Source organism: Chrysemys picta, chromosome 22, assembly GCF_011386835.1.
Source record: "Chrysemys picta bellii isolate R12L10 chromosome 22, ASM1138683v2, whole genome shotgun sequence".
NCBI lineage: Eukaryota > Metazoa > Chordata > Testudines > Emydidae > Chrysemys > Chrysemys picta.
This window is the reverse complement of record NC_088812.1, coordinates 10,440,381-10,467,491: the sequence shown is the minus strand read 5'-3', so window position 1 is coordinate 10,467,491 and position 27,111 is coordinate 10,440,381. Positions and strand designations below refer to the sequence as shown.

General features: G+C 44.3%; 1 protein-coding gene across 4 annotated transcripts; it reads left to right on the top strand.

Annotated features, from left to right (window-relative positions):
• Positions 1-147: 147 nt before the first annotated feature.
• Positions 148-26,884, top strand: RACGAP1 (Rac GTPase activating protein 1). 4 transcript variants are annotated; one of them, XM_008173837.4, is made up of 17 exons: positions 148-411; positions 5,324-5,412; positions 7,308-7,510; positions 8,676-8,812; positions 11,295-11,364; positions 12,548-12,601; positions 13,499-13,576; positions 13,909-14,026; positions 19,143-19,273; positions 20,244-20,408; positions 21,372-21,467; positions 21,749-21,947; positions 22,725-22,830; positions 23,047-23,179; positions 23,367-23,502; positions 24,513-24,621; positions 25,677-26,884. In XM_008173837.4, exons 2-17 carry the CDS (start codon positions 5,328-5,330, stop codon positions 25,750-25,752), a joined length of 1,896 nt encoding a protein of 631 aa, XP_008172059.2. In that variant the 5' UTR covers positions 148-411; positions 5,324-5,327; the 3' UTR covers positions 25,753-26,884. The 4 variants fall into 4 exon arrangements, with proteins under 4 accessions (XP_008172059.2, XP_008172060.2, XP_008172058.2 ...); XM_008173838.3 differs by having other exon boundaries at positions 230-411; positions 5,328-5,412; XM_008173836.4 differs by having other exon boundaries at positions 358-933.
• Positions 26,885-27,111: the final 227 nt, after the last annotated feature.

Below are 27,111 nucleotides of genomic sequence, written 5' to 3'. Positions count from 1 at the left end.
TAAATTAGACTGCAGCATGCTTGGGGTGGGTACTGTGCTTTACGGTTGCATATTGGCTGTAGCCCGCTGGGGCCTCTAGGCGTGTCCCAAGTGCTGAGGTCTCCATTGCGATACTTGCCCTCGCTGATGAAAACGGCGCCCGGCAGCACTCAGAAGAAAGAAACCAGGGGGTGGAGCCGGAAGGCCAGGCCCTCAGCAAAGATGGTGCTCAGTTCAGCTTCAGCATGCCAGTTCTACGCGTGGAAGTAGAACCAATGAGTGGCAGAGATGGCCCGGATAGCTTTCTGTGATTGGCCAGCTGTTAGGATTCAAATCAGAGCGAGGCTGCCGCGCGGAGCTAGGTGGACATAGACAGTTAGCGCCCGCCGGCTGGGTGAGGGATCGTCGCCCCGAGCTTGTGAGGCGGCCAGGGTGAGTGGCGGGGTGTCGGGGTCACTCCGTCGGGCGGGCGTGGGGCCCTCCCGGGTGACGCTGTGGGGGGTGGAGGCGAGTACCGGCGCTGAGTGACCCTCAGGCTGGTGGGAAGGGATCGCCCCATCGGCTTCCCCGGTGACGGGCCCTCCCTCCGGCCGCCGCGCTGCGCCACACTGACCCTCCGAGACGTGGAGCCGGTGCCCGTCGGCAGGAACCGGTCCGAGCTGGCCCGAAGCAGCCCTGCGCGCTCTGATCCTGGCCCCGTGGTATCGCGGCCCTGAGGGGACGGGAAGCCCTGGCGGCGGGAGGGCGATGGAGGATGCTGGCCAGTGGCGATGCCTTCGACGCAGCTGGAACGTGCCCTAACCTGAATCGTCTTTGTACTGACCCGTCCTCCCCCCATCAGGCAATGATGGATTAACCTCGGGGAGCCTCCTGACCTTAGCTGGGTCCCACAATAGCCGTCTCTGCCCTCAGGCGGGGTCTGACCTTTGCCTGGTGGGCATTGCTATATTGCTGGTAGGGGAAAATAGTTGTGTTTTGGATGTCCCGGAGTGAACCTGTAACTGTCAACGGGATGTTTAGGATGCACTGCAGTAGAAGCATCGTAGTGTCTTTCTCTAGAGGCATAATTGAAATTCTGTTAGATCCTTGTTTATCCTAAATAAACATATAGCTCTTTCAGTGGGATCCTAATGACTAATGACTCTTTTAGATACACTCCTCTTACTTAGAGGCATCTTTGCAATTGACATTGTAAATGTATGATAAGGCTTAAGGTAGATCTTTTGAATCTCTACCTTGTGTAGAGAAAGAAAGAGAGTGATTTATAGTCTGGAAGAGGCACCTTCCTTTTAACTGTGGAACAGAAGAGTTGCCCAGCATGGTCTGTGGTAGGACATGAATTACCTTTGAAATGAGCCTTTGAGAGATCTAAAATTAATTTTGACTCCTTAGTTAGGACTGCTTGGCTTCCATTTTCTGTCTCATGTTTAGGTCTGGAAATCCATGAAAGCACTGTAAATAGCATATTTTAGGAAGATGTCTGGGTGATTGATGCTTTAAATACACTGTACACATCAACCCTTCTAAAATGTTTTGCATTTTGCCTTCTCCAGATTCTTCTCACCCCATATTGTCTATTGTATTTTTAAATGGTTGAAATTCTTCATTCGTTCTTCTCTAAACCTGGATTTTTATACCCTTTGACAATAACTTGGTGAATGTAGACTTTAAGTGCCACTGCTTAGGCAGCTGTACTTAATATGTGCTGCCTACATGCTTTTTAGGTGTTGAGGTAAAAGGCATAACCAGCTGAAGAACACTGTTCCTCTTGAAGTTGTAATTGTATGGAGGAGGAACAGTTAAATTTTGTAAGAGTTAACTTACCCATGCAATCAATCTTTGTAGCCTACCAGACTTTCTTTCATAGACATCTTACATACGAATAGGAATAGAGTACAATCGAGGTTGTATTAGCTGTTTGAGGTAGTCCCATTGATTTCAGTGGGACTGCTCTTGTGAGCAAGGAAAGCAGGATTTAGACTGTTAGGATTCTGTTTATGGTGGAATGGTTGTATCTACTTACACTTTAAGAATGCAGCTCTCATAGATGTACTGCGGGGCTTACTAGTATACCTTTATGTTATCCCATAAGTGTTACTGGTGAGAGAACTGCAGAGTGAAGCACTAAGCACTGATGCTGAGAAGAGGAATGTTCAAATATCATGTCATCGTCCAGTGGTGGACTTGTTATTAGTCCTTCTCTACTGAGAACAATCTTCTACCTGCAGAAATGGTAGGCTTGCCAACTAATGAGATGCCTGCAAAGTTCCAAGAGGTGCTTGAGACACTGTTGGCTAAATAAGAAGGCTTCAGATGGTTCTGCAAAGCTGGCACTGATTGGCTAGTGGTGAAGTAATGATTTTTTTACTGCAAGAGTACTCACTTCTGTGAGTAAACACATATTGCCACCTACATCCTATTACATAAACCTTGGAACATGGGGACCTGAATTCTGGGGTTCTGTTAGGGCTGACTAGCAACATGTCTGTCAGGTGAGGTATATATAAATGGCATCACTGTAAAGTGGGGAGCCTGTAGAAGACAAACAGATGATAGGATGGCAAAGAAAATAAGCAAACACAACCAAGGTCAGTCCGACCACCAGCTAGACGGCAGGACATTGTACGTAGGAACATAGCCAGCCTGGGCTTAGCAGAGGAAAAAGCCATGGACAGGAATGACTAGTGGTGTTGTACTGTGTCTGTAAAGTTGCTTTGGGATAAGGGAAGAGTAAAGTGTGCATTTCAGTTAAAGGGATAGTGTGGGGATAAAGGAACTCTTTGAAGTTCCTCTTCCTGTGAAGGGCAGAGCTGGGCTACTGCTTGCTTCCTCCAAAGGTCTTTGGATTCCCAATAGAGGAGCTGGCACTACTGCCTGCAGCCTGTTTGAATTTTTTACCAACTTCCGTTGCTTGATGTGGAGGGACCCATTGTGTAGTCAGTGATGTCATGCCTGATTGGTCCTAATTTTTTTAAGTAACCAAAAGTGGTACTTAATTTTTTTTCTTACACTTATTTTTATAACCACAGGAAACTGGCCCATTAAGAACCTGTAAAAAGAACTGCTGCTAAAAGTGATTCCAAGGACACTTAGGGTGACCAGATGTCCCGATTTTATAGGGACATTCCTGATTTTTGGGTCTTTTTCTTATATAGGCTCCTATTACTCCCCACCCCCGTCCCGATTTTTCACACTTGCTGTCTGGTCATCCTAAGGACACTTAACCCACTAGTGCACTTTTATTGGTGTAATGAGATTGCTGTGGAGAGTTTCTTGGTTAGTGCTTGATTATTAAGAGGCATATCATTCTGGATATGGTACCATAAGAATTCAGGTTGTCTAGTCTAATTCCCTGCCAAGATGCAGATTTTTATTGTGTCTAAACCATCCAACACAGATAGCTATCCAGCCTCCTTTTGAAAAACTCCAGTGAAAGAGTTTCCATAACCTCCCTAGGCAGTCCGTTGTCCTACTGCTCTTACTGTTAAGAGGTTTACGGGTGGTAGCTGTGTTAGTCTGTATCAGCAAAAACAATGAGGACCTTAGAGACTAACCAATTTATTTGGGCATAAGCTTTCATGGGCTAAAACCCACTTCATCAGATGCATGGAGTGAACAGCACATGAAAAGATGGGAGTTGCCTTACCAAGTGGGGTGTCAGTGCTAATGAGGCCAATTCAATTAAGGTGGAAGTGGCCCATTCTCAACAGTTGACAAGAAGGGGTGAATATCAAGAGGGAAAATTACTTTTGTAGTGCTAATGAGGCCAATGCAATCGAGGTGGATGTCACCCGTTTCCAACAGTTGACAAGAAGGTGTGAGTCTGTTTTTGAAGTTTTGTTGTTGAAGGATTGCCACTTTTAAGTCTGTTATTGAGTGTCAAGGGAGATTGAAGGGCTCTCCTACTGGCTTTTTTTTAATGTTACAATTCTTGATGTCTGATTTGTGTCCATTTATTTTTTTGCGTAGAGACTGTCTGGTTTGGCCAATGTTCATGGCAGAGGGGCATTGCTGGCAAATGATGGCATATATCACATTGGTAGATGTGCAGGTGAATGAGCCCCTGATGGTGTGGCTGATGTGGTTAGGTCCTATGATGGTGTCTCTTGAATAGATATGCTGACAGAGTTGGCAACAGGGTTTGTTGCAGGGATTGGTTCCTGGGTTAGTGTTTTTGTTGTGTGGTGTGTAGTTGCTGGTGAGTATTTGCTTCCGGTTGGGAGGCTGTCTGTAAGCGAGGACCGGCCTGTTTCCCAGGGTCTGTGAGAGTGAGGGATTGTTTTTCAGGATAGGTTGTAGATCGTTGATGATGCGCTAGAGAGGTTTTAGTTGGGAGCTGTGGGTGATGGCTAGTGGTGTTCTGTTACTTTCTTTGTTGGACCTGTCCTGTAGTAGGTGACTTCTCCCTGGACACTCAATAACAGACTTAAAAGTGGCAACAAAACAGAAATATTGAATAGCATTCTTGCAGTAGAATTTTTCTTCTATGAGGCATCAGTTCTCTAAAGAGTTTGAATTTTCCTTGCTGAATGGGATTAAAGCATGCCTGTTCACAGTGCCTTATATGTGAGCTGCTTTTACCCTCCTAATTGTGAAGGTGATGTGTTGTGTAGCATGGATGCCAGGACATACTACTATGTAATCATCTGCCTGTACTTGGTATTAACATATTAGCCAGAGTTCTCATAAGCATTCCAGCAGAAATCTGCATTAGAGAAGTAATTTCTGCGCTGCTGAACTAGCAATTTCTGTATTAATCACTGCTGTGATGTAATTTAAAATGCTGGCCATGGCAGTACCAAAGATCTTTTCAATAAGAATAGTAATTTAAAAAATGAAGCAAAATCCAAATCTACCCAAAGATTTCCCAAGAACATTTCTGTTTTATTTTTTATGTATGTAGCTCTGAAACTGTATGAATAATGGTGTCCTTTGAAGAGTTATATTACTCCTAGGCTGGAATTGGAACAATATTGTATACCCTCAAAATAATAAATTGGCAAGAAATCCCTGATTGTCTTGTTGGGGTATGAGGTCCTACAGTATATTGCAAGTTACCTGAAGCATTGGAGTGTTTGTGTGGGTGGGAAATGTAGTGCTTCTGTACAAAGCTGTCTTGACCATCCTCCGTTCATGGGACACCTGAAGACCTTTTTTTCCAAGAATAAGATGAGAAACATACAGCTCTATGAAACTGCATTCTTGAGAGACTTTTGTGTTTGGCTGCAAATATTAAGTCGGAGACTTTTGAGCACAGGTTTGTCTTAGGCTGGCGATGACTCCTGTGTCAGGAGGAATGGAAAAACCTGGATAGATCACTTTAAATCTTTTGATTTCTTGGCAGGAAGATGGAGACTGCAATGCTGAACTTACGGAATCTGTTTGACCAACTCATGCGCCAGTCAGAATTTCTAAATGAAGGAAATGAATACCGTAAGTCATGTCACAGTTAACTCATGTATGTTGTTCAGTGTAAGAATTGACAATTGCTAGCTCATTTCGACTTCAGCCCTGAGTACTAAAGAGCCCACCGATGGCTTTGTAAGTAGTGGTGCTTTTCCAGGTACATAGATTTGGGAGCAAACTTGGTTTATTTGCTCTGACTGGACTCCTGAAGTGACTGGCTGGACTTCTGGGATGAATGCATCATGCTGTAGCATCCTGATTTTCTTGCACACAGAATTTCAAAGTTGGAGTTTGTAAAGTGTAGGGGTGTGTGTGTGCATGCGTGTGTGCGAAGCTAATTAGTACCAAAGGAGGGGGTGAAAACCTTAGGGGGGCCCAACAGTTAACTTTCTTCGACATGGGCCCAAGGAGAGCCCACACGGTCTGGGACTAACCGCTTCCATAAATAGCAGGGGGGAAAACATTGGCTGAAGGCAAACTTGTGAAATCTCTTCTTGCTGTAACTTTGCAGGGTGGAACACTTATATTCCCCTTAGGGAAGTGTTAAACCGCTAAAGGAAATGGGCTTTATACAAATATTGATTTGAAAGTAAAATTATCTAGCTGAATGGAGTTGCAGCTCCAGACATCTATAATACTAATCTACATCTACTGGAGCATATTACAGCAGATACATTTGAATCTGCTATTGAAAGTCTTTCTGGTGTACTGAGCTGTGACCATAACGCAGTCTGTCTTCTTGTTATTTTAATAGCAGTAGTTTTAGTCTGATGTATGACAACTTGCCAGGAAGGTCATCTTTTTCTTTCTGCTGATTTAGCATAACATATGAAACCTGGGGAGTGACTATCTTTTATTGAAGTCTTGTTTACATGCTAGGGACTGGGTGGCCAGTAAAACATGAATCCATGATTCTGGTATTGGGGACTGATGTAACTGCTGGGGAGATCAGCTAGACCAGTGGTCACCGACTGGTTGATCCTAGAGGATCTCCCAGTCGATCATGATCTCCAGCGGCAGCGCAGTGTGGCTGCGGCTAAGGCAGACTCCCTGCTTACCCTGGTCCCACACCGCTCCCGGAAGCGGCCACTGCAGCCCCAGGGGCAGGGGGTCTCCCTCCGCACGCTGCTCCTCCTTGCAAGCACCACCCCTGCAGCTCCCATTGGCTGGGAGAGCTGTGGGGGCGGTGCACTGAGCCATGTGCCCCCCCTGCCTCCTCCCCACCCCCAGGGGTCACAGGGTGCGTTGGCCCCTTCCGGGAGCGGTGTGGGGCCTTGGTAGGCAGGGAGCCTGCCTTAGTCTCGCTGCGCCCGCCGCTGACCGGGATTCACTGGAGGTAAATGCTGCCTGGCTGGAGGCTGCACCCCAACCCCCATCTCCAAGCTCCCTCCTGCACCCAAACCCCCTGCCCTGACCCGTCTTCCAGAGCCAGCACCCCATACCTCCTTCTGTATCCCATACCCCCTCCTGCACCCCAACACTCTGCCTCAGTCCAGAGCCCGCTCCTGCACCCAAACTCCCTCCTAGAGCTTGGACCCCCTCCTGCACTCCAACCCCCTGTCCCAGGCTCAGCCCAGAGCCCCCCCAACCCCAACACCCTGCCCCAGCCCTGTGAAAGTGAGTGAGGCTGGGGGAGAGTGAGGGGGGGGGCCTCAGGGAAGGGGCAGGGTAGATCCTGGGTTGCCCTTAGATTCAAAAAGTGATCCTGGGCGTAAAAAGGTTGGAGACCACTGAGCTAGCCTCTAGGCTCTTCTGCAGACTTTTTTCCTCTTCAGCTGGGTTTGCCAACAGGTCAGCTGATCTGTTATCTTTACTTGAAGGCAATCATTAATGGAAAGTTTCTTCCTACATAAAGGGGCAGATGCTGTATTTCTTCTGCTTCTATTCTTCACTGTTGTTAAGACTAAGCATCCTCTTCCCAGAGTTTATCCAGTTGGCAAAGAACTTTGAAGAGTTCCGAAAGAAGTGGCAGAAGGCAGATCATGAGCTGGCCAGGTACAAGGATCTTCTGATGAAAACAGAAACTGAGCGTAGTGCACTGGATGTAAAGCTGAAACATGCTCGCAATCAGGTGGATGTGGAGATCAAGCGAAGACAGCGAGCTGAAGCAGACTGTGAGAAGCTGGTGGGTATCCTGTTACTTGTGATGTGACTCCTGTATGGAACAGGCTTTGGTTTTCATTCCATAGAGATTCACCTAAATGAGTGTTTCCGTGGTATAAATAAGTCCACTCAGATAAGGATCTGGAAAGTTACAAAAGAGACCTCTATGTACCTAAATGTGTTGGCACAAAAATATTAATTTCTGTAGTATATTTAATAGCTATACATGTCTCCCACAGTACCATCACCTTCAAATATAACAAAATGGAAGACTCCACTGATTTTAATGACACTGGGCAATAGGAAACGGCACATGGGGCATCTTCAACTGATTATAATATTTGGAATGTTCAGTGTGGTTCTATGACTGCTTGAGTTCACTCTCTTTAGCTTCAAAGCTACGTGCAACTCTTTTGGGAGTTTAATGAGCCTGATAGGAACTCTTTTCACTCTCCTGATCTCAGGTAGAGAGGATGTAGACAGCCTACCACCAATGGCATGTGTGAGGCAGGAATGGAGAGAAATACTGTATTACATGGATTTGCGGAGAGCCACAAAACCATGACTTCTTGCACCACTGCAGCATTGTGAGACATCAACAAATTCCAGGAATTTCTATTGGGAATCTTGTGACTTTGTGAGGCCTTTTGCTGCAGTGGCTATCCAGCTCTTTAGGGTTTAGTAACTAGACATTTATAACCATGCAGGTAGGAATTGAAGCATATTGGCAAGACTAGTATGGAGTTTAATTCATCCTAATGTATTGTTTGGAAGAGTCCATATTGGCTTCCTCAGCAGACTGGAATTGTTCAGCACTATGTAATCCTTTTATGCATTTCTCAGCAGTCTAAAAAGGTCCAAGCTACTTGGATTTATGGAAGACAATAACTGGCACCTAATAAGACATCAATACATTGTTTTCTATTGCAAGAGAGTATAGCCTTCATTTGAATAGTGGTTTAATTCAGAAGAATCTCACTGCTGCTACTTTAAATTGAGTTTGTTACCTGTTGGAAGCTGGGACGCCAGTTTCTGCTTTATGGGCTTTTAATATGCTGTTGGAGTAGCAAACTTCATCAAAGCCTACCTGCATTAGCTGTATTAAATGTCTTATGGTCTGCCTGTCTCCCATAAATCTGAAGTGAAGCTTTCTCCCCTAGCTACTACTGATGTTTTCCACTTTACAGGAGCGGCAGATCCAACTGATTCGAGAGCTACTGATGTGTGATGCATCTGGCAGTATTCAGCTAAGTGAAGAACAGAAATCTGCCCTGGCCTTCCTTAACAGGCCTCAACTTTCCACTGGGGGTTCTGGGAACAGAAGGTAGGGAAGGTAGCAACCTGACCATAAGGGAAACAACTGATTAGCACAAATACTTAAACTCTTGGATATCTGGTCCCTAGGTTTACAGTAATCTCAGACTATAGTAGAGGTTTTTGACTTTTCCTTTGCAATACCCCAAAGCTACCAGCTTTTTTTCTCCTGTGATCCTGTATTCCAGAGTGTTTCACATGACCTCTTCCTCAAAGCAATCTAATGTATAACATAAATTATTTTAATTTGAAAAATTTGAAACTTTAACTGTTCTTCTTGAAAGCTATAAGAATTCCATATTTCTCAGTAAATTTAATTAAAGCAGGTAATAGCATTTGAATTTTTGGGGGGCAATAGGTTTTTTTTTAATGAAATCTTAGGTTCTGTAGAAAATTTGTATTTGGTATCCAAAAATGTTTTTTGTCTTGGGGCTCCATTGTTCTAGGAGACTACTATTGCCACCAGAACTTTGTGTGTGGGTTGAGGAATATAAAAGCATAGGACAGTGCATCTTTGTTGAAACCACTCAATTTTTTTTTCCACTTCAGCTATAATCCCACTACTTGTGAAAGATTTTCCTTTTATATAGCCGTGCTAAACTACTTGTCAATAACTAAGCCTGCACATCAATAATAAACCTAAAGGTGAAACAGCAGTTCAGAAATACTTCTCCCAGCCACTGACCTGGCTCCAGAGAGCTACTATATTTATCATTGTTTGTTTACCAAGGATTATCTGAGCTGAATACCGACTTGGGGGGATGGTGGGAGGAGGAGGGAACTTGGGATTCATTGTGGATAACTAAATGAAAGCTGATACACATTGAGCAGAGGTTGTCAAAAATAAACAAAATGCTAGGGAATATAAGGAATGGGACAGAAAATATTTCAGTGCCATTATATAAATCAGTGACATGATCTCATCTGGATTACTGTATTCAGTCTCAAAGATATACCAGAAATAAGGGGGTTCAGAGAGGCACTAAAATGATTTTTGTAATGGAAGACTTCTCTATGAGAGGATATCAAAAACTTGTAACTACTTAGAGAAGGGATGGATAGATACAAAATAATGCTAAAAAAATATAAATTGGGTATTCCTATTTATCCTTTCTCACAATGGAATTGGCATTCCATGAAACTGAAAGCAAGTTTAAAACTGACCACGGGAAACTTCTTAACACCTGACAAATTAACCTATGGGATTCATTGCCACAAGATATCACCAAGGCCAGAGAAAAATTACTCTATATAGGGAATAAGAACAGTTACATTAGTATATTGTATTAGAGAATGGATGTAAACCTTCATGCTTCAGGACATAAGCCAACCATGAACTGATGGGGGTTAGGAAGATTCTTCCTTTCTGGGACAGGATATTCCATAACTGTCCACTGGGGGGCTTCTTTCTTTCTGTCTTTCTTTCTGTCTTTCTTTCTTTCTCTGAATGAACTAACAACCATCAGAGTAGATGCTAAACTAGTCAGACCACTGATCTCATCTGGCGCGGTTGTTCCTAATTTTTTGTTTTACAATCATAGACATGTGGGGCTGGAAAGGACCTTGAGGTCATCTCATCCAGGCCCCATGCTGAGGCTGGACAAAGCACATCTAAATTATCCATGACCGGTGTTTGTCTAACTTGTTCTTAAAACCTCCAATGATGGTGATTCAAAACCCTCCCTTGAAAGCCTCTTCCAGAATTTAACTATCTTTATCATTAGAAAGTTTCTCCTAATATCTAATCTAGACTTCCCTTAGTGCAGATTAAGCCCATTAGTACTTGTCCGACCTTCAGTGGACATGAAGAACAATTGATCACCATCTTCTTTATAACATCCCTTAACATATTTGAAGACTATTATTGGGTCTACCCTCAGTCTTCTTTTTCCCAAGAGTAAACATACCCAGTTTTTTTAATCTTTCCCCATATGTCAGGTTTTCTAAACCTTTTAGCATTTTTGTTTGTTTTCTGGACTCTCTCTAGTCTTAACTGTGTTGGTAGTTAAATAGTCTCGGCTAGGTTTTGAATTTAATATCACAAAACTGCAAATTAAATGGGGATAGGGAAGTAGGAGAAAGTCACTCTTCTGTGCTTGTCTGATGGGCTGCAGTCAAAAAGAACTTGTACATTGATTTATGAAGGAACTTAGCTTTGCAATCAGAAGAGGTAGAAGCTTTATGTGGAAGGGAGGAGGAAGAGAGAAGACTTGTGATTTGGGAATACAACAAAATACTGACATGCTAAATCTGGGTTATGCCTACTCCATGGATTTTGGTTTCCCCTAGTAAATCGCAAATGACAGTCCATCCGTTTGTGAATCTACACTCTTATTTATGCTGCATTAATGCTACATTCATCGCATCAAGATATTGCCTTGTTCCCAACTAGAATACATAGCTATTGCCTGGTCAGTAAGCTTGCCCTGGAATCATGAAGTCAACTGGAAATGAAACCTACAGACTAATCGGTTTTTTACTTTACGTCTTAGACTTTCAACAATAGATGAATCTGGCTCAATTCTATCAGACATCAGCTTTGACAAGACTGACGAGTCATTGGTAATGTAACTCTAATCTTTGAGAATTATCTATCTTCACTCCCCATATTGCTGTTTCAGCAGTGCAGTGTCTTGCAGTATCAACCATAAAAACACTGCACTGCTAAGCAAAATTAAATAGTGTCCTTATATGTTGATTCTGCTGACAGCTATGATATGAGTGTTCTAATTTTGCATCAGTGTGCTGGTGCAAGATTGGGTTTATAGTCTCTAGTTACCATTCTGTCTACAGGAACCCAGTACTGTAGTATTATAACTAGGGATTCACATCTGGTGTGGAATGGCAAAAAAACCCTAACTAGCTTCAAGACCGAGCTTGTTAAGTTTATGGAGGGAATGGTATGATGAGATGGCCTACGCTGGTATGTAGTGATCTGCAACTGCTAGCAGCATATATCTCCAATGGCTGGTAATGGGACACTAGATAGGGGGGCGTCTTTGAATTACTACAGAGAATTCTTTCCCAGGTGTCTGGCTGGGATGTCTTGCCTACATGCTCAGGGTCTAACTGATTGCCATATTTGGGGTTGGGAAGGAATTTTCACCTGGGTCAGATTGGCAGAGACCCTAGGGGGGTTTCGCCTTCCTCTAGCATGGCGCAGTGATCACTTGCAGGTTTAAACTAGTGTAAATAGTGGTTTCTCTGTAACTTGAAGGCTTTAAAACATGATTTGGGGACTTCAGTAACTCAGCCTGAGGTTAGGGGCCCATTACAGGAATGGGTGGGTGAGGTTCAGTGGCCTGCAATGTGCAGGAGGTCAAACTAGATGATCATGATGGTCCCTTCTGACTTTAAAGTCTATGAGTCAGAGTCTTAGTAGTTCCAGCATGAAATTTAAAGGGAGTAGTGAGTGTAAGAAATTACTAATGAGGGGTGGAGGGGGTGGTAGAGGCCAGTGAGAATTCTGAACCTCTGTTTTTATCCCTGCTATCAAAATCTTAATGAGCACAGAGGTGTGGGAACTGCAGAAAAGCTGACTTCCCTGGTTATAACCGTCCAGAAATCATGAATGGAGCCAGAGGAAACATTAGATTCATAACTGGATGATGTTAAGACTAACGTGTATTATATTTGTCTTAAGCTCGCTGGTCCACCGTTCTTTAAAATGGATTTAATGAAAGACATGGCTAAAGTCTGGAAAGTATCTGCAGTATGCTAACACAATACTTTGTCCTACCTACAGGATTGGGATTCCTCTTTGGTGAAGGCTGTCAGACTGAAGAAAAGAGAGAAACGGGTATGTTACATTCTTTCCCGTTAAGTGGTTGGAGCAGTCAGGAGTAACAATACGTAGCACTGTGGCTACATTTGGTAATTCATCTATTATAATAGACTCTCTGATCTGGTGGTCACTGTTCAAGCTCAGTGAGATCAGACCTCCCAGAAATGCACTCTAACCTGCACCATGGGCAAGAGATGGAAGATGTCTTCTGACTTAGTTTATAGAACTGGACTACCTAGATGAATAAATCCTTAATTCTTTTGCATCCCAAAATTCAGCACTGTTGTGTGGATTCAGATGAAAGCTTTGGAAGTAACTTTCACTTGTCAGCTGGAGATGATGAAGTGAATTCCCACGTCCCATGCTACTCTCACCTGCAGCTTACAAGCAGAAAGTTACTTGGAGTGAAGCTTCTTGGTGGACTTACTGCATCTTTCTGGTAACATGAAACTAGTAATAGTGGGAAATTAAAGATAGGTGTTCCCATCATAAAAGTGGGCTCAGGATTTGTCCTACTATCCTGCAGTCAGCATGTTGGATGGGTAGGGAAGAGGGATCCGAACCATCAGAAGAGATGGCTGTCTTATTGGCGGAGGATTTGGTATTTGCTCCCTGTTTTCCAATAGCATTCCTCATGTTGAAGAGGGAAAATTACTTCCCCTGAAGGTCTTGGTGGTAGAGCACTCAGTTGGCCAGTCAAACTTCTTGGGAAGATTGTGTGCTGAACCATTTCTACTGGTCAGTTAGGCTGCCTTATTGCACAAGTCTTCATGTCCTTTCTAAATAGAAATCATTATGGACTTCAATATCTGCAAACGCTGCAGTGGAATTTACCCCAATCCTTCAGGAAATGTGGTGTGATGCTCTAGGCTTGACGCCCCCAATCTTGTTTAACACACATTTTCTTTTCAGCGTTCTTCCAGGCAGTTCATAGAAGGCCCCCCAGGTCCTTTAAAAAAAACCCGATCAATTGGCTCCACAGTGGACCAGGTATGTAAACCCAGCTGAGTTTGTGTGCACCTCTTGTCAGAGGTGGCTGTATTGGTGTAGCCCCCAAATGCAATAGGATACTCTGTGAAACTAGAGCTAGTATAACAGTTTCACAGGACAGCAACTCATGGAGTCACAGCTAATGCCAGTCACATATTTTGGAAATTATCTTCCTTTTCTATCCCTCTGTTGTCTGACACAAGATTAAATCAGACATCTGATTAAGTTGTACACGTTAATGCAAGATAAGTGATCTGCTGGGGCCAATAAAAGCTAAATATCCCTTGCCACATAATATTGCCATCACTAATCGTATAGCTCTTTCATTTCAGGGAAACGAGTCTATAGTTGCAAAAACGACACTTATGGTCCCTAATGATGGTGGCCCAATTGAAGCTATCTCCACTATTCAGACTATACCTTATCATCTCAGAAGCCGGAGGAAGACAGGTAGGTATATGTATGTCTGCGGGCTGTCCCTTATCCTGGTTTTAATGCACAATGTCACTTGTCACTAATTTTCATGAATCTTTATTTGGCTGTCTCTGCAGACACTGATACAAATGGGGGTGATTATGTTGAAAAGTTATTTTGAAAGAGTGTAGTCTGAGGGATCTTAATGGCTCCTAGTAAAGTTAACAGCAAAGACCAGAACTTGTTTGCTGGACCACACTTCACAATGACCAACTTCACAATAAATAAACTAGGCACACAAAGTTTCTCTCTGCCATCTCTTTATTTGTTAAATATAACTGGGCTAGTAAGTGTTAATATATAGGAGAGGAGGATGGGAAAAAAATTCCAAGAAAATCTTTGTTCCCTCCACCTGCTGCTTCCCATTTCTCCTCTAATTAGCATTAAACAGGTATCTTGAAAGGTAGTAATCAAATAATAGTCTCTCTCAGGTGTCCTAACCCTGGTTGTTGGGGAAACTCTAAATTTAGCTTGTTCTTTAAAAAGAAAGGTTTATTCTTTGAAAGTTGGGTTACAGAATGATCTTTAAATGGGATCGAGGCAAAAGAAAAAAATAAACATGGGGGCATTTTCCTTTCAGATCCTCTGAAACAGACCATAGTTATTTCTATCCCAGAGAAAATCAAACTGAAGGACAAAAGCCAAACTTCTTGCTTTTAGCCTTCTCTTCCTGGCCGTCTCCAAATAAATTACTCTAACTGCTAAAAAAGTCTTTCATAAATCTTCTGTATGGAGGTATTCTGATAAATCTAACGCAGAGTGTGGGGGCGGAGGGGTTTCTAGTATTGCTTTTATATATTCATAAGCAAAGTAATTGCTCAAAGAAGTTTGGTATACTAGAGTGATTAGAAGTACACAATGTGTATCCAATATAAGAACTATGTGCCTGTATTAATGCTTATGTGGTAGCACTTATTCTCTCAGTTAACCCAAGATGTGCTGCTCCTGGGCAATAATAATTGAAGCATGTTGCCCTAATTCTCTGATTTTAATTGCTTTCTAAAGTAACTTGGCTTTGCTTTCAGTTTTAACACACTAATGCACCATGCTTCTTGCTTGGCTTTGGAGAGCATGTCTGCAAGAGTGATTCCCCATCTGAGGGAAGGGAGCAGAAGGAGACTCCACTGATTGGAAGGCAAAAGATGCACTGTCCTAGGGATGGGGGTTCCACGACCACCACTCCCAAGAGGAGGAGGAGGGTGGTGGTGGTGGTGGTGGTCGGGGACTCCCTCCTCAGGGGGACTGAGTCATCTATCTGCCGCCCCAACCGGGAAAACCGAGAGGTCTGCTGCTTGCCAGGAGCTAGGATACACGATGTGACGGAGAGACTGCCGAGACTCATCAAGCCCTCGGATCGCTACCCCTTCCTGCTTCTCCACATGGGCACCAATGATACTGCCAAGAATGACCTTGAGCGGATCACTGCAGACTACGTGGCTCTGGGAAGAAGGGTAAAGGAGTTTGAGGCGCAAGTGGTGTTCTCCTCCATCCTCCCTGTGCAAGGAAAAGGTCTGGGTAGAGACCGTCGAATTGTGGAAGTCAACGAATGGCTATGCAGGTGGTGTCAGAGAGAAGGATTGTTCGACCATGGGATGGTGCTCCAAGGAGTGCTAGGCAGAGACGGGCTCCACCTAACGAAGAGCGGAGGGATAGCTCAGTGGTTTGAGCATTGGCCTGCTAAACCCAGGGTTGTGAGTTCAATCCTTGAGGGGGCCACCTAGGGATCTGGGGCAAAATCAGTACTTGGTCCTGCTAGTGAAGGCAGGGGGCTGGACTCGATGACCTTTCAAGGTCCCTTCCAGTTCTAGGAGATAGGATAGGATATCTTCGCCAGCAGGCTGGCTAACCTAGTGAGGAGGGCTTTAAACTAGGTTCACCGGGGGAAGGAGACCAAAGCCCTGAGGTAAGTGGGGAAATGGGATCCTGGGAGGAAGCACAAGCAGGAGGGCGCAAGAGGGGAGGACTGCTGTCTCATGCTGAGAAAGAGGGACGATCGATGAGTTATCTTAAGTGCCTATACACAAATGCAAGAAGCCTGGGAAACAAGCAGGGAGAACTGGAAGTCCTGGCACAGTCAGGGAACTATGATGCGATTGGAATAACAGAGACTTGATGGGATAACTCGCATGACTGGAGTACTATCATGGATGGATATAAACTGTTCAGGAAGGACAGGCAGGGCAGAAAAGGTGGGGGAGTTGCGTTGTATGTAAGAGAGGAGTATGACTGCTCAGAGCTCTGGTATGAAACTGCAGAAAAACCTGAGAGTCTCAACTTTATCCAGAGAAGTGTGAGCAACAAGGGTGATGTCGTGGTTGGGGTCTGCTATAGACCACCAGACCAGGGGGATGAGGTGGACGAGGCTTTCTTCTGGCAACTAGCAGAAGTTGCTAGATCGCAGGCCCTGGTTCTCATAGGAGACTTTAATCACCCTGATATCTGCTGGGAGAGCAATACAGCAGTGCACAGACAATCCAGGAAGTTTTTGGAAAGTGTAGGGGACAATTTCCTGGTGCAAGTGCTGGAGGAACCAACTAGGGGCAGAGCTTTTCTTGACCTGCTGCTCACAAACAGGGAAGAATTAGTACGGGAAGCAAAAGTGCATGGGAACCTGGGAGGCAGTGACCATGAGATGGTTGAGTTCAGGATCCTGACACAAGGAAGAAAGGAGAGCAGCAGAATACGGACCCTGGACTTCAGAAAAGCAGACTTTGACTCCCTCAGGGAACAGATGGGCAGGATCCCCTGGGAGAATAACATGAAGGGCAAAGGGGTCCAGGAGAGCTGGCTGTATTTTAAAGAATCCTTATTGCGGTTGCAGGAACAAACCATCCCGATGTGTAGAAAGAATAGTAAATATGGCAGGCGACCAGCTAGGCTAAACAGTGAAATCCTTGCTGATCTTAAACGCAAAAAAGAAGCTTACAAGAAGTGGAAGATTGGACAAATGACCAGGGAGGAGTCTAAAAATATTGCTCAGGCATGCAGGAGTGAAATCAGGAAGGCCAAATCACACTTGGAGTTGCAGCTAGCAAGAGATGTTAAGAGTAACAAGAAGGGTTTCTTCAGGTATGTTAGCAACAAGAAGAAAGTCAAGGAAAGTGTGGGCCCCTTACTGAATGAGGGAGGCAACCTAGTGACCGAGGATGTGGAAAAAGCTAATGTACTCAATGCTTTTTTTGCCTCTGTCTTCACGAACAAGGTCAGCTCCCAGACTGCTGCACTGGGCAGCATAATATGGGGAGAAGGTGACCAGCCCTCTGTGGAGAAAGAAGTGGTTTGGAACTATTTAGAAAAACTGGACGTGCACAGGTCCATGGGGCCGGATGTGCTGCATCCAAGGGTGCTAAAGGAGTTGGCGGATGAGATTGCAGAGCCATTAGCCATTATTTTTGAAAACTCATGGCGATCGGGGGAGGTTCCAGATGACTGGAAAAAGGCTAATGTAGTGCCCATCTTTAAAAAAGGGAAGGAGGAGGATCCAGGGAACTACAGGCCAGTCAGCCTCACCTCAGTCCCTGGAAAAATCATGGAGCAGGTCCTCAAGGAATCAATTATGAAACACTTAGAGGAGAGGAAAGTGATCAGGAACAGTCAGCATGGATTCACCAAGGGGAAGTCGTCCTTGACTAACCTAATTGTCTTCTATGATGAGATATTTGGCTCTGTGGATGAGGAGAAAGCAGTGGATGTGTTATTCCTTGACTTTAGCAAAGCTTTTGATATGGTCTCCCACAGTATTCTTGCCGCCAAGTTAAAGAAGTATGGGCTGGATGAATGGACTGTAAGGTGGATAGAAAGCTGGCTAGATCATCGGGCTCAACGGATAGTGATCAATGGCTCCATGTCTAGTTGGCAGCCAGTTTCAAGCCGAGTGCCCCAAGGGCCGGTCCTGGGGCCGGTTTTGTTTAATATCTTTATTAATGATCTGGAGGATGGTGTGGGCTGCACTCTCAGCAAGTTTGCAGATGACACTAAACTAGGAGGCGTGGTAGATACACTAGAGGGTAGGGATCAGATACAGAAGGACCTAGACAAATTAGAGGATTGGGCCAAAAAAAACCTGATGAGGTTCAACAAGGACAAGTGCAGAGTCCTGCACTTAGGACGGAAGAATCCCATGCACTGCTATAGACTCGGGACCGAATGGCTAGGTAGCAGTTCTGCAGAAAAGGACCTAGGGGTCACAGTGGACGAGAAGCTGGATATGAGTCAACAGTGTGCTCTTGTTGCCAAGAAGGCTAACGGCATTTTGGGCTGTATAAGTAGGGGCATTGCCAGCAGATCGAGGAATGTGATCGTTCCCCTTTATTCGACATTGGTGAGGCCTCATATGGAATACTGTGTCCAGTTTTGGGCCCCACACTACAAGAAGGATGTGGAAAAAATGGAAAGAGTCCAGCAGAGGGCAACAAAAATGATTAGGGGTCTGGAGCACATGACTTATGAGGAGAGGCTGAGGGAACTGGGATTGTTTAGTCTCCAAAAGAGAAGAATGAGGGGGGATTTGATAGCAGCCTTCAACTACCTGAAGGGGGGTTCCAAAGAGGATGGAGCTCAGCTGTTCTCAGTGGTGGCAGATGACAGAACAAGGAGCAATGGTCTCAAGTTGCAGTGGGGGAGGTCCAGGTTGGATATTAGGAAACACTATTTCACTAGGAGGGTGGTGAAGCACTGGAATGTGTTACCTAGGGAGGTGGTGGAGTCTCCTTCCTTGGAGGTTTTTAAGGCCCGGCTTGACAAAGCCCTGGCTGGGATGATTGGTCCTGCTTTGAGCAGGGGGTTGGACTAGATGACCTCTTGAGGTCCCTTCCAACCCTGATATTCTATGATTCTATGATTGCCTGTGAGGTAAATAATTGTCATTAAGTGCCAGTTGTATCTTGTAACAGCCTCTGCTGGTTGCACTACCTTTGCCATAACACAGATGCCAGGTGGCAGTACTTGTTAGGCCATGGATATCCCTCAGTCATTCACAATAATCTCCTGCCAGTTCCAAGTTGACTCAATCATTATATAGTCTTTATACTGAAAACAGAAGGCTGGAAAATTATTCTACAGAACTCTCTCTCTCTCTCTCTCTCTCTTTCAGCCAGTTTACAACCATGGAATAGTGACTCAAGCTTGGGCAGTAGGCAGCTGGAATCCAGATCTGAAACTGATGGATCTAACACTCCTCAGAGCAATGGAGGGATGAGGCTGCACGAATTTGTATCAAAGACGGTATGTGTACAGGCAGTAGGAACTTGAGCAGCTCTCCCCTTTCAGTTCTCGTGTGGGTGGACTATAGAGTCAGTCCTGAAAGAGATTCACTGGACCTACTGCTGTACATCCCTCTGAGTGCAGGCTGGTGCAGTGTCAGTTATCCAATCTGATGTTGGCAGTTTCAGCTCTGGACTCTGATCCTGAGTCCTCAGCTATGCCCTAGGATATATGCAGGCAGAGGCGTCCCTTGGGTACGGCGAATCGGGGTGAGGAGGTGAGGTGAGGCGAGAGACAGAACTGACCCCTCCCCCCAGCACCACCTCCTCCCTCTCACCGCCTGCCGCGGATGTTTCGCAGTGTCAGGAGGCGCTGGGGGGGGGAGTGGGGAGGAGCAAGGGTACAGCATGCTTGAGGGAGGGGGTGGAACTGGGTGGGAAAGGGATGGGGGTGGGAAGAAGCAGGGTGGGGGTGAGGTCTTGTGGGTAGGGGTGGAGTGGGGATGGGGCCTGGGCAGAGCCGGGGGGGGGGGGGAAAGGGGTGTAAAAGCACCCCCTGGCAGATAGGCGCTGAGTTTCTAATGTCCCAGGCCCCGCAACACCGCTAGGGACCGCCCTGTATGCAGGCATATATCTTTGTTAGCTCCTACTGTGAAACATCTTGCCCTGCTATGCTGAAGTTTAACAGCTGACAATTCAGCCCTTGAGATCCAGAGTTTAGACTTCCCATGCATGTCCCAATGACTGTAAGAGATGTCATGATGGCTGGAACTAAGATGATAAAATAAATGAGCAGGGTTTGCTAGAAGCAGAATCACTAACCATTGACAAGGGCTTATTTAACTCCCAACCCTATTAGTCTGCCTACAATGGTATCTCTACTTTGCCATCAATATAGAACAAGAAACTCATTCAATATACCTGTGCTAAACTGTATCTATTGTTTTGTTGCATTATTACCACTTCCTCATACACAGGCTCTTTATTTCCAGGTTATCAAACCAGAGTCATGCGTTCCATGTGGAAAGCGGATAAAGTTTGGGAAACTGTCCCTAAAGTGCAGGGACTGCCGTGTGGTGACTCACCCAGAATGTCGGGACCGCTGTCCCCATCCCTGCATCCCAACATTAACAGGCACTCCTGTCAGAATTGGAGAGGTATGGCTTTATGTGAGATGAGCTTTAAACCCTGTAGCTGCCAACAACAAATGGGCTAATGCCCATTTGGGAGAACTAGACCTTGCTTAAGGACTCCAGGAGTCTTATATACTGGTTAACTTGTTGCTGCATTATGTGGATTGTCTGCTTTATTACAGATCTAATAGATGTACATAAATGAGACTGTTAAATAAAGCCAAGAATAGTAGGAATGGGGGTTTTTTGGAGGGTGGAGAATTGTATGTGGTGGAGGCATTTTGTTCTGATTTTACAAGCAGTCACGGAAACTATTTCTGGCTCTGCATGTATCAGTGTTTCCAGTCTCAACTGAAGTTATTGGCAAAGTTATTTTGCTTAAATTGGAGCCTTAAGATGCTTTCGGGTTGGTGAATGATGGCACAGCTAAGCTGGTCTTTAGGAGTCTCCTGCTTGTTTTAGGCTAGATCCCTCTTTTTTTTTTTTTTTTTTTTTTTTTGACCACTCACAGTAGTACTCCTTCCCTTTGTCTAGACTTTTCTAGTGAACTTAAGATCCTGATATATAGGTGCCAGAGTTATCTGCTTTATTAAATGGTAATATTACTTGCTCTCCTTTCCCTTCATATCTGCTGCATGGTCCATTTTCCACTGGCCTGTGAAGCAGGAGTCTTTTGCCTGAGCCTCTCGTGTATGGTAACTCCACAGGTGCAACATGTCTTAAGTTAAACTCAGTTCTTGGCTCTCCATTTCCTATAGAGTAAGACTGTTGTATGGAGGACTTCTGGGTAGATACTGTTTAGCTCTCTATAGGAGCACATAGTGTTTGTCCTCTCTTTGTGCCCATGGCACCTACCTCTGTGGGTCTAGGGAATGAGAATCTAGAGACTACTCCTAAGCCTAGATCTGTTGGGATCTCCTGAGCACTTCCAGTGTCCTGAAACTTGTAAATGTCAATGTTGCAAAATCAGTCTCTTCCTTCTTATAGGGGACACTGGTGGACTTTGTGCCCATGACTCCGCCAATGATTCCTTCCATTGTAGTGCATTGTGTGAATGAAATTGAGCAGCGAGGGCTACGTGAGGTAAGAATCACCTGAAATCAGTGGGGGTACTAGTTAAACAAATTTGGCTGTGATGATTAGAGCCACAGTTGGTTAATCTGAGGATCTCTTGTTTATGATGCTGTAGATATACACAGTGCTGTTCAACACATGAGTCACAATGAGCAAGTTACAGTCCCTACTCAGAGATCTCACAATTTACAATGGGGGCAGGAGACTGCTTTTACTGAAGAATCTAGACTTTGCCTTCTCAAGATGTTTGGGCAGGTGAAGTCCTGACTTTAGGCATTGCTCTCTAACAGACAGGCCTATACCGAATTTCTGGCTGTGACCGGACAGTAAAAGAGCTGAAGGAGAAGTTCCTTCGAGGGAAGACTGTGCCCCTGCTCAGCAAAGTGGATGATATCCATGCCATCTGTGGCCTTCTTAAAGACTTCCTGCGCAGCCTAAAGGAACCCATTCTCACATTCCGGCTAAACAAGACTTTTATGGAGGCAGCAGGTGAGGCGAGCCAAATGCCATTGGCAGTTGTAGTGCCTGAGGGTCCATTCTCAGACAGATCCATCTGAATTGGCAATCCTTCTTGGATGTGAATGTATTGGCAGTACTGGGTATACTGTAGAGAGATCTTCCTTCCTACCGTAGATCTGCCTCTACAACACTGCCTGGTGTTAGCTTTGTTATAGTGAAGTATCTCATCCAGGTCTTCGAAGAACTTTCTCTGATAAGTAATCTGCCTTGCAGCTGCAGCTGTCTCATTCTGTGGATATTATCATGTAGGCTGCTAACATTAGGTGGATACTCACTCTCTAGATCCCATATTTTTAGATTAATCCTTAAATAATCCCAGTTTTTGATTTTTGGAATTAATCAATAGTCCTGATAGTCAGTATCCTGTTCAGGAATCATGCACAAGTTTAGTGCAGTCTTGAAGCTATTCTAACATTTGTACAGAAAATCTTTGAAATCAGTGTCCAACAGAGAGAGCACAATACTTACAGTGCTGTTCACCAGAAGATTTCAAAGCATTTTACACACATTAAGCCTCGTAACACAAAACCTCTGAGACACTGGTATTAGCCCCATTTTAGATGAGGAAACCAGAGCACAGGTGTTTAAATGATTTGCTCAAGGTTAGATAGTATCAGTGTTAGAATTAGAACTCAGGAGCATGGGACCCAGAATCTTATCACCCTCCAGCACTGTGATGGAACATACTTTTGTCTGAGGAAAATGATCCCACAGGCCTCTCTAATTGCTTTCTTTTTTTATTTAAAGAAATTCTGGATGAAGACAACAGTGTGGCTGCCATGTACCAGGCTGTTGGTGAACTCCCTCAGGCGAACAGAGACACACTTGCTTTCCTCATGATTCACCTTCAGAGGTGGGTTCAGCCAGGTTAGGAGTTCTGGAAATGGGGAAAAAGAGATGATGCTGTAGTTCTGTTTCTACAGGCTCACACTGGTGGTTGAGTGACAGAGGAGTCTTTACCTGGGACTATTTGCAAATTCAGATATAATTGACATCAGCTCACGTTATCAGGGTTTTCTATCTGTGAACAAAATTTACTCAATGTCCTTTTTCTTTCTTTCTTGTCTAGAGTGGCTCAGAGCCCAGACACTAAAATGGACATCACCAACCTGTCCAAAGTCTTCGGCCCCACAATAGTTGCCCATGCTGTGCCAGATCCTGACCCCATGACACTCTTGCAAGACACTAAACGACAACCCAAGGTAGGTGATTAGTAATGACACCTGGCAGAATGTTGATGTAAGACACATGAAGTGTCCTGTTAAAGAATCTGATTATACTGGCACCTGGGGCTGTTGTCCTCTGGCCCATCTGATACTACTTTTAGGCTGAATGAATTGTAAGTTTCTGGTACGGTGGGGAATTGTGTGCTAAAGTGTGTTTCTGTAGGTGGTAGAGCGGCTGCTGTCACTGCCAGTGGAATACTGGAGCCAGTTCATGATGGTGGAGCAAGAAAACATTGACCCAGCGCATATAATTGAAAACTCCAATGCCTATTCCACTCCCCGAACACCAGATGTTAAAGGTAGCCTGGAATGTTGCTCTATCAGATCTTCAACTATGGCCAAACATCCACTCTAAAACAGTGACATCAGATCAAAGCCTTTTGTTAGATTGTGTTGGAACAGGCTTGCCAAACTGTGTAATTCCTACTCCTCCTCTTCCACACTCCAGTTACCATACAGCCTTTGACACTGATGGTCATGGCTCTTTATCCCTGATATGACATTTCAAGTGCTGTAGCCATATTGTTTCCAGGATAATAGAAAAACCAAGTGGGGTAAGGTAATATCTTGTATTGGACCAACTGGTGAAAGAGACAAGCTTTCGAGCTACACAGTGTAGCTTGAAAGCTTGTCTCTTTCACTAACAGAAATTGGTACAACAAAAGACATTATCTCACCCATCTTGTCTCTCTAATGGCATTTCAAAACAGGCATTCTTTGGTCTGTTTTACCCACCTCCCAGCCTCAGGAGGAGTATTACTTTTTCACACTGAGGGCAACATTTTGCTCTTAGTCCCCAGCCTAGGCCTAACTGTTACCATTCACCTTGATAACCAAGCATCTGTAACACCTGCTGCCTTTAGTGCTGTAAGTCGGAACGTCAAGCTACAAAGAAGCTTTTAAAGAGTTAAATATCTAGCTGTGGCATCAATTGGTGCAATGTTACAAGGGCATTTGGGGGGGACTGGGGAGGGAAGTAGCTTATGGCAGGAAAGATGAGCTTCTCTCAAACTTCAGCAAACTTTGTGGAAGACTAACACGTTTTTACATACAAAGTGTACTAAGCAGGGAGTCCTGCTTCACTTAGCTTTGCTGTTGTGCCTCTATTTTTATAGAACATATTGGGCCAGTTTTTCTGCTGTTTTCACTTGTGTAAATCTGGAGTCCCACCATTGACTTCAGCAGAGTTACCCTGATTTACCATATGGCAACAGGGCAAAATATAATCCCATTACCTTAGTTTAAGAAGAAACATTGTATGTGAGTTATGTGCCTGTTCGAATATGACTCTTGTTTCCTCTGTCGGAAGTGAGCATGCTGGGTCCTCTCACTACTCCAGAACAGCAACTGACAAAGACTCCTTCATCTAGCTCCCTGTCCCAGAAGGTCCGATCTACGCTCAGCAAGACTACCCCGAAGTAAGTGAAACTGCATACTTTGGGATAGTAAAATCAAATGCTAAGGCCATGTCTACACTAGAGAACTTACAGCGGCACAGTTGTATCGATGCAGCAGCGCTGCTATAAGATCGATTGTCTAGCTGCTCTATGACGATGGGAGAGAGCTCTCCTATCAGCATAACACCTCCTCAAGTGGTGGTAGCTATGTCGGCAGGAGAAGCTGTTCACACCCAGAGCATCTGTCGGTGTAACATACGTCATTCAAGGAGGTGCTTTTTTCACACCCCTGAATGACATAAGTTATACCAGTGGTAGTGTAGACATGGCCTTAATCTGAGCTACTGTCTCAGTCCAAATAATATCATGCACTATATTTGACTGTTTATATATCCCAATAAACTAAAGGTTGCAATAGGACTTTGTGGACAGTATGAGTTTGGGAAGCAAGAAACTTTGGCCTTTGGGGAATAATACCTACCTCATGGTTACGGAGCATTCATTGAGTATTGCACAGTGCTTGGTGTTTATGCAGTTTTTTTTATAAGAGACTAATCAACTGCTTACTGGGGTGGAGAGGGGCACTACTCCATGGGAGGGTTGGAATATATGGCGGAGAGCTCAAGGGGTTGAGAAAGTTACAGGGCCTTGGATCTGCCCTTCCTCAATGCAAATTTCATAACAGTAGGGGGCTCCATGAAAGCCACCTGCCTTTCATCCCTGCTCCTCTATGGCTCTTAGTGCAGCTGGCCAGAGGGACAGCTTATATGTACAGGTCCAAGCTTCTCTCCCTAGCTTCCATGGCACTCAGTTAAACAGAATGCCTGTACTTCAGACTCTAGGAACCAACAAAAGGCAGCCCCATCATAAGTAGTATGTGACCTCGTGAGCAGGGAGGGGGGACCACAAACAAATCAAAACTAAAAAGGAGTGTTTAAAGAGCACAGAATGGTGAAAAAAGATAATGGCACTGTACATGTAGAAGTGCTAATTCACCAGTCCATCACAAGGAGGTGCTCTAATGGCAGGGCTGGGAATTATTGCTTTAGAACAGATCCTTATCTCTGTTTAATTAGGTTTGGGAGCAAAAGCAAGTCTGCAACCAACCTTGGACGCCAGGGATACTTCTTTGCCTCTCCTATGCTGAAGTAAAATGGACCTGGAGATTCAGCCCTTTTATAACGTTTACAGCCCACATATGCATGACTACAATAAAGGACTAACTGCCCTTCACTACTCTCAGCAGCCTGTGTACTAGGGTATAATCTTATTACTTTTGTTTTTAGCTTAATTGAGACTTTTAATCAAGAGTTTTATTGTGCAATGTATTTTATTAAATATTTAGTGCCATATTGCATCTAGCATTAGTGAGTAAAGTCACTGGCAAGATCTAGTCAGTATGTTAGGGCAAATTGCCAGAAAAATATTTTAATTTGAAAATATATATCTTTCAATGGGAAGCTGGCCTCCATCTGTTTAAGAGCACCTTATTGGAGTTCCATTTAAACACTTTCTGAAAACTATAAGGCAGCGTTTTGCACCAGCAGTAATCCTACCTTGTTCCAAGAGAACTACCATAATCCTTTGGGGAATGAGTGCTGATCCCGTGTATTGGGAAGCAGTGAATGCTGAGAAACACTTGCTCTTCCTTTTGCAAGTCTATTTTTAGTGAAGCCAGTGACTTTAAAAAGTGAGAATTCTTAAAACCTGGTCATGTGAAAAATTACAAAAACCAGTGTTCCATAATGTGCCTAAATCTGCCATAAGTCTTGAGACTTATTTGTGTACTATAAAGTGGCTCAGCCTGTAAATATGGTACTGAAATTTGCATCTATCTTGAGTACAGGCCAGTAATTTTGTCCTCCGCTTCTACAAAAGCTAGTTTGGTTTGTTCTTAATGAATTGCCACTTGGTATGTGACTTATACAGCAGAACTACATTAAAAATATCTGCTGTCAGTAAAGAACAGTTTTATAGATTGTCTGCAGATACTAGCACAAAGAATTATTGGATTGGTACTGGGGCGCTTTAAAAAATTGTACAACCTTTCTTGATTTTGGGATGGACATGTTTATTAATGACAATTTTCCAAATTCCAGGATATGAGAGAGGATGCTAATTTACCTAGCTCAATGTTGCACCAGAAGACTTGTTAAACATGTACCAATACTTGTAAACATGACTTCTCTGTACTAAGTTCCTGGAAACTGTACTGACTTCTGCCTGTAAGAATCACGTACAGTTGGTATATCTGAAAAAAGTAAAATCACACTTTTCTAATGAGGCCCAGGCTGCTTTGTATTTTGGCTAAGGCATTTCCCTTATTTGTGTGTTTAACATGGCATGTTTCAGACCAAAGTTCATAGTAGGCCTGAGATTCTCTCCACTCTTACTTTCTTTCTGCTGCTGCCCCCCCACAGCACAACACCCCCAAAAAGACTTCCCTCCCGCCCCCTTTGAAATACTTCATGAGCCAGAACAGTCTAGGAAACAAATATTTTCACCTTGCCT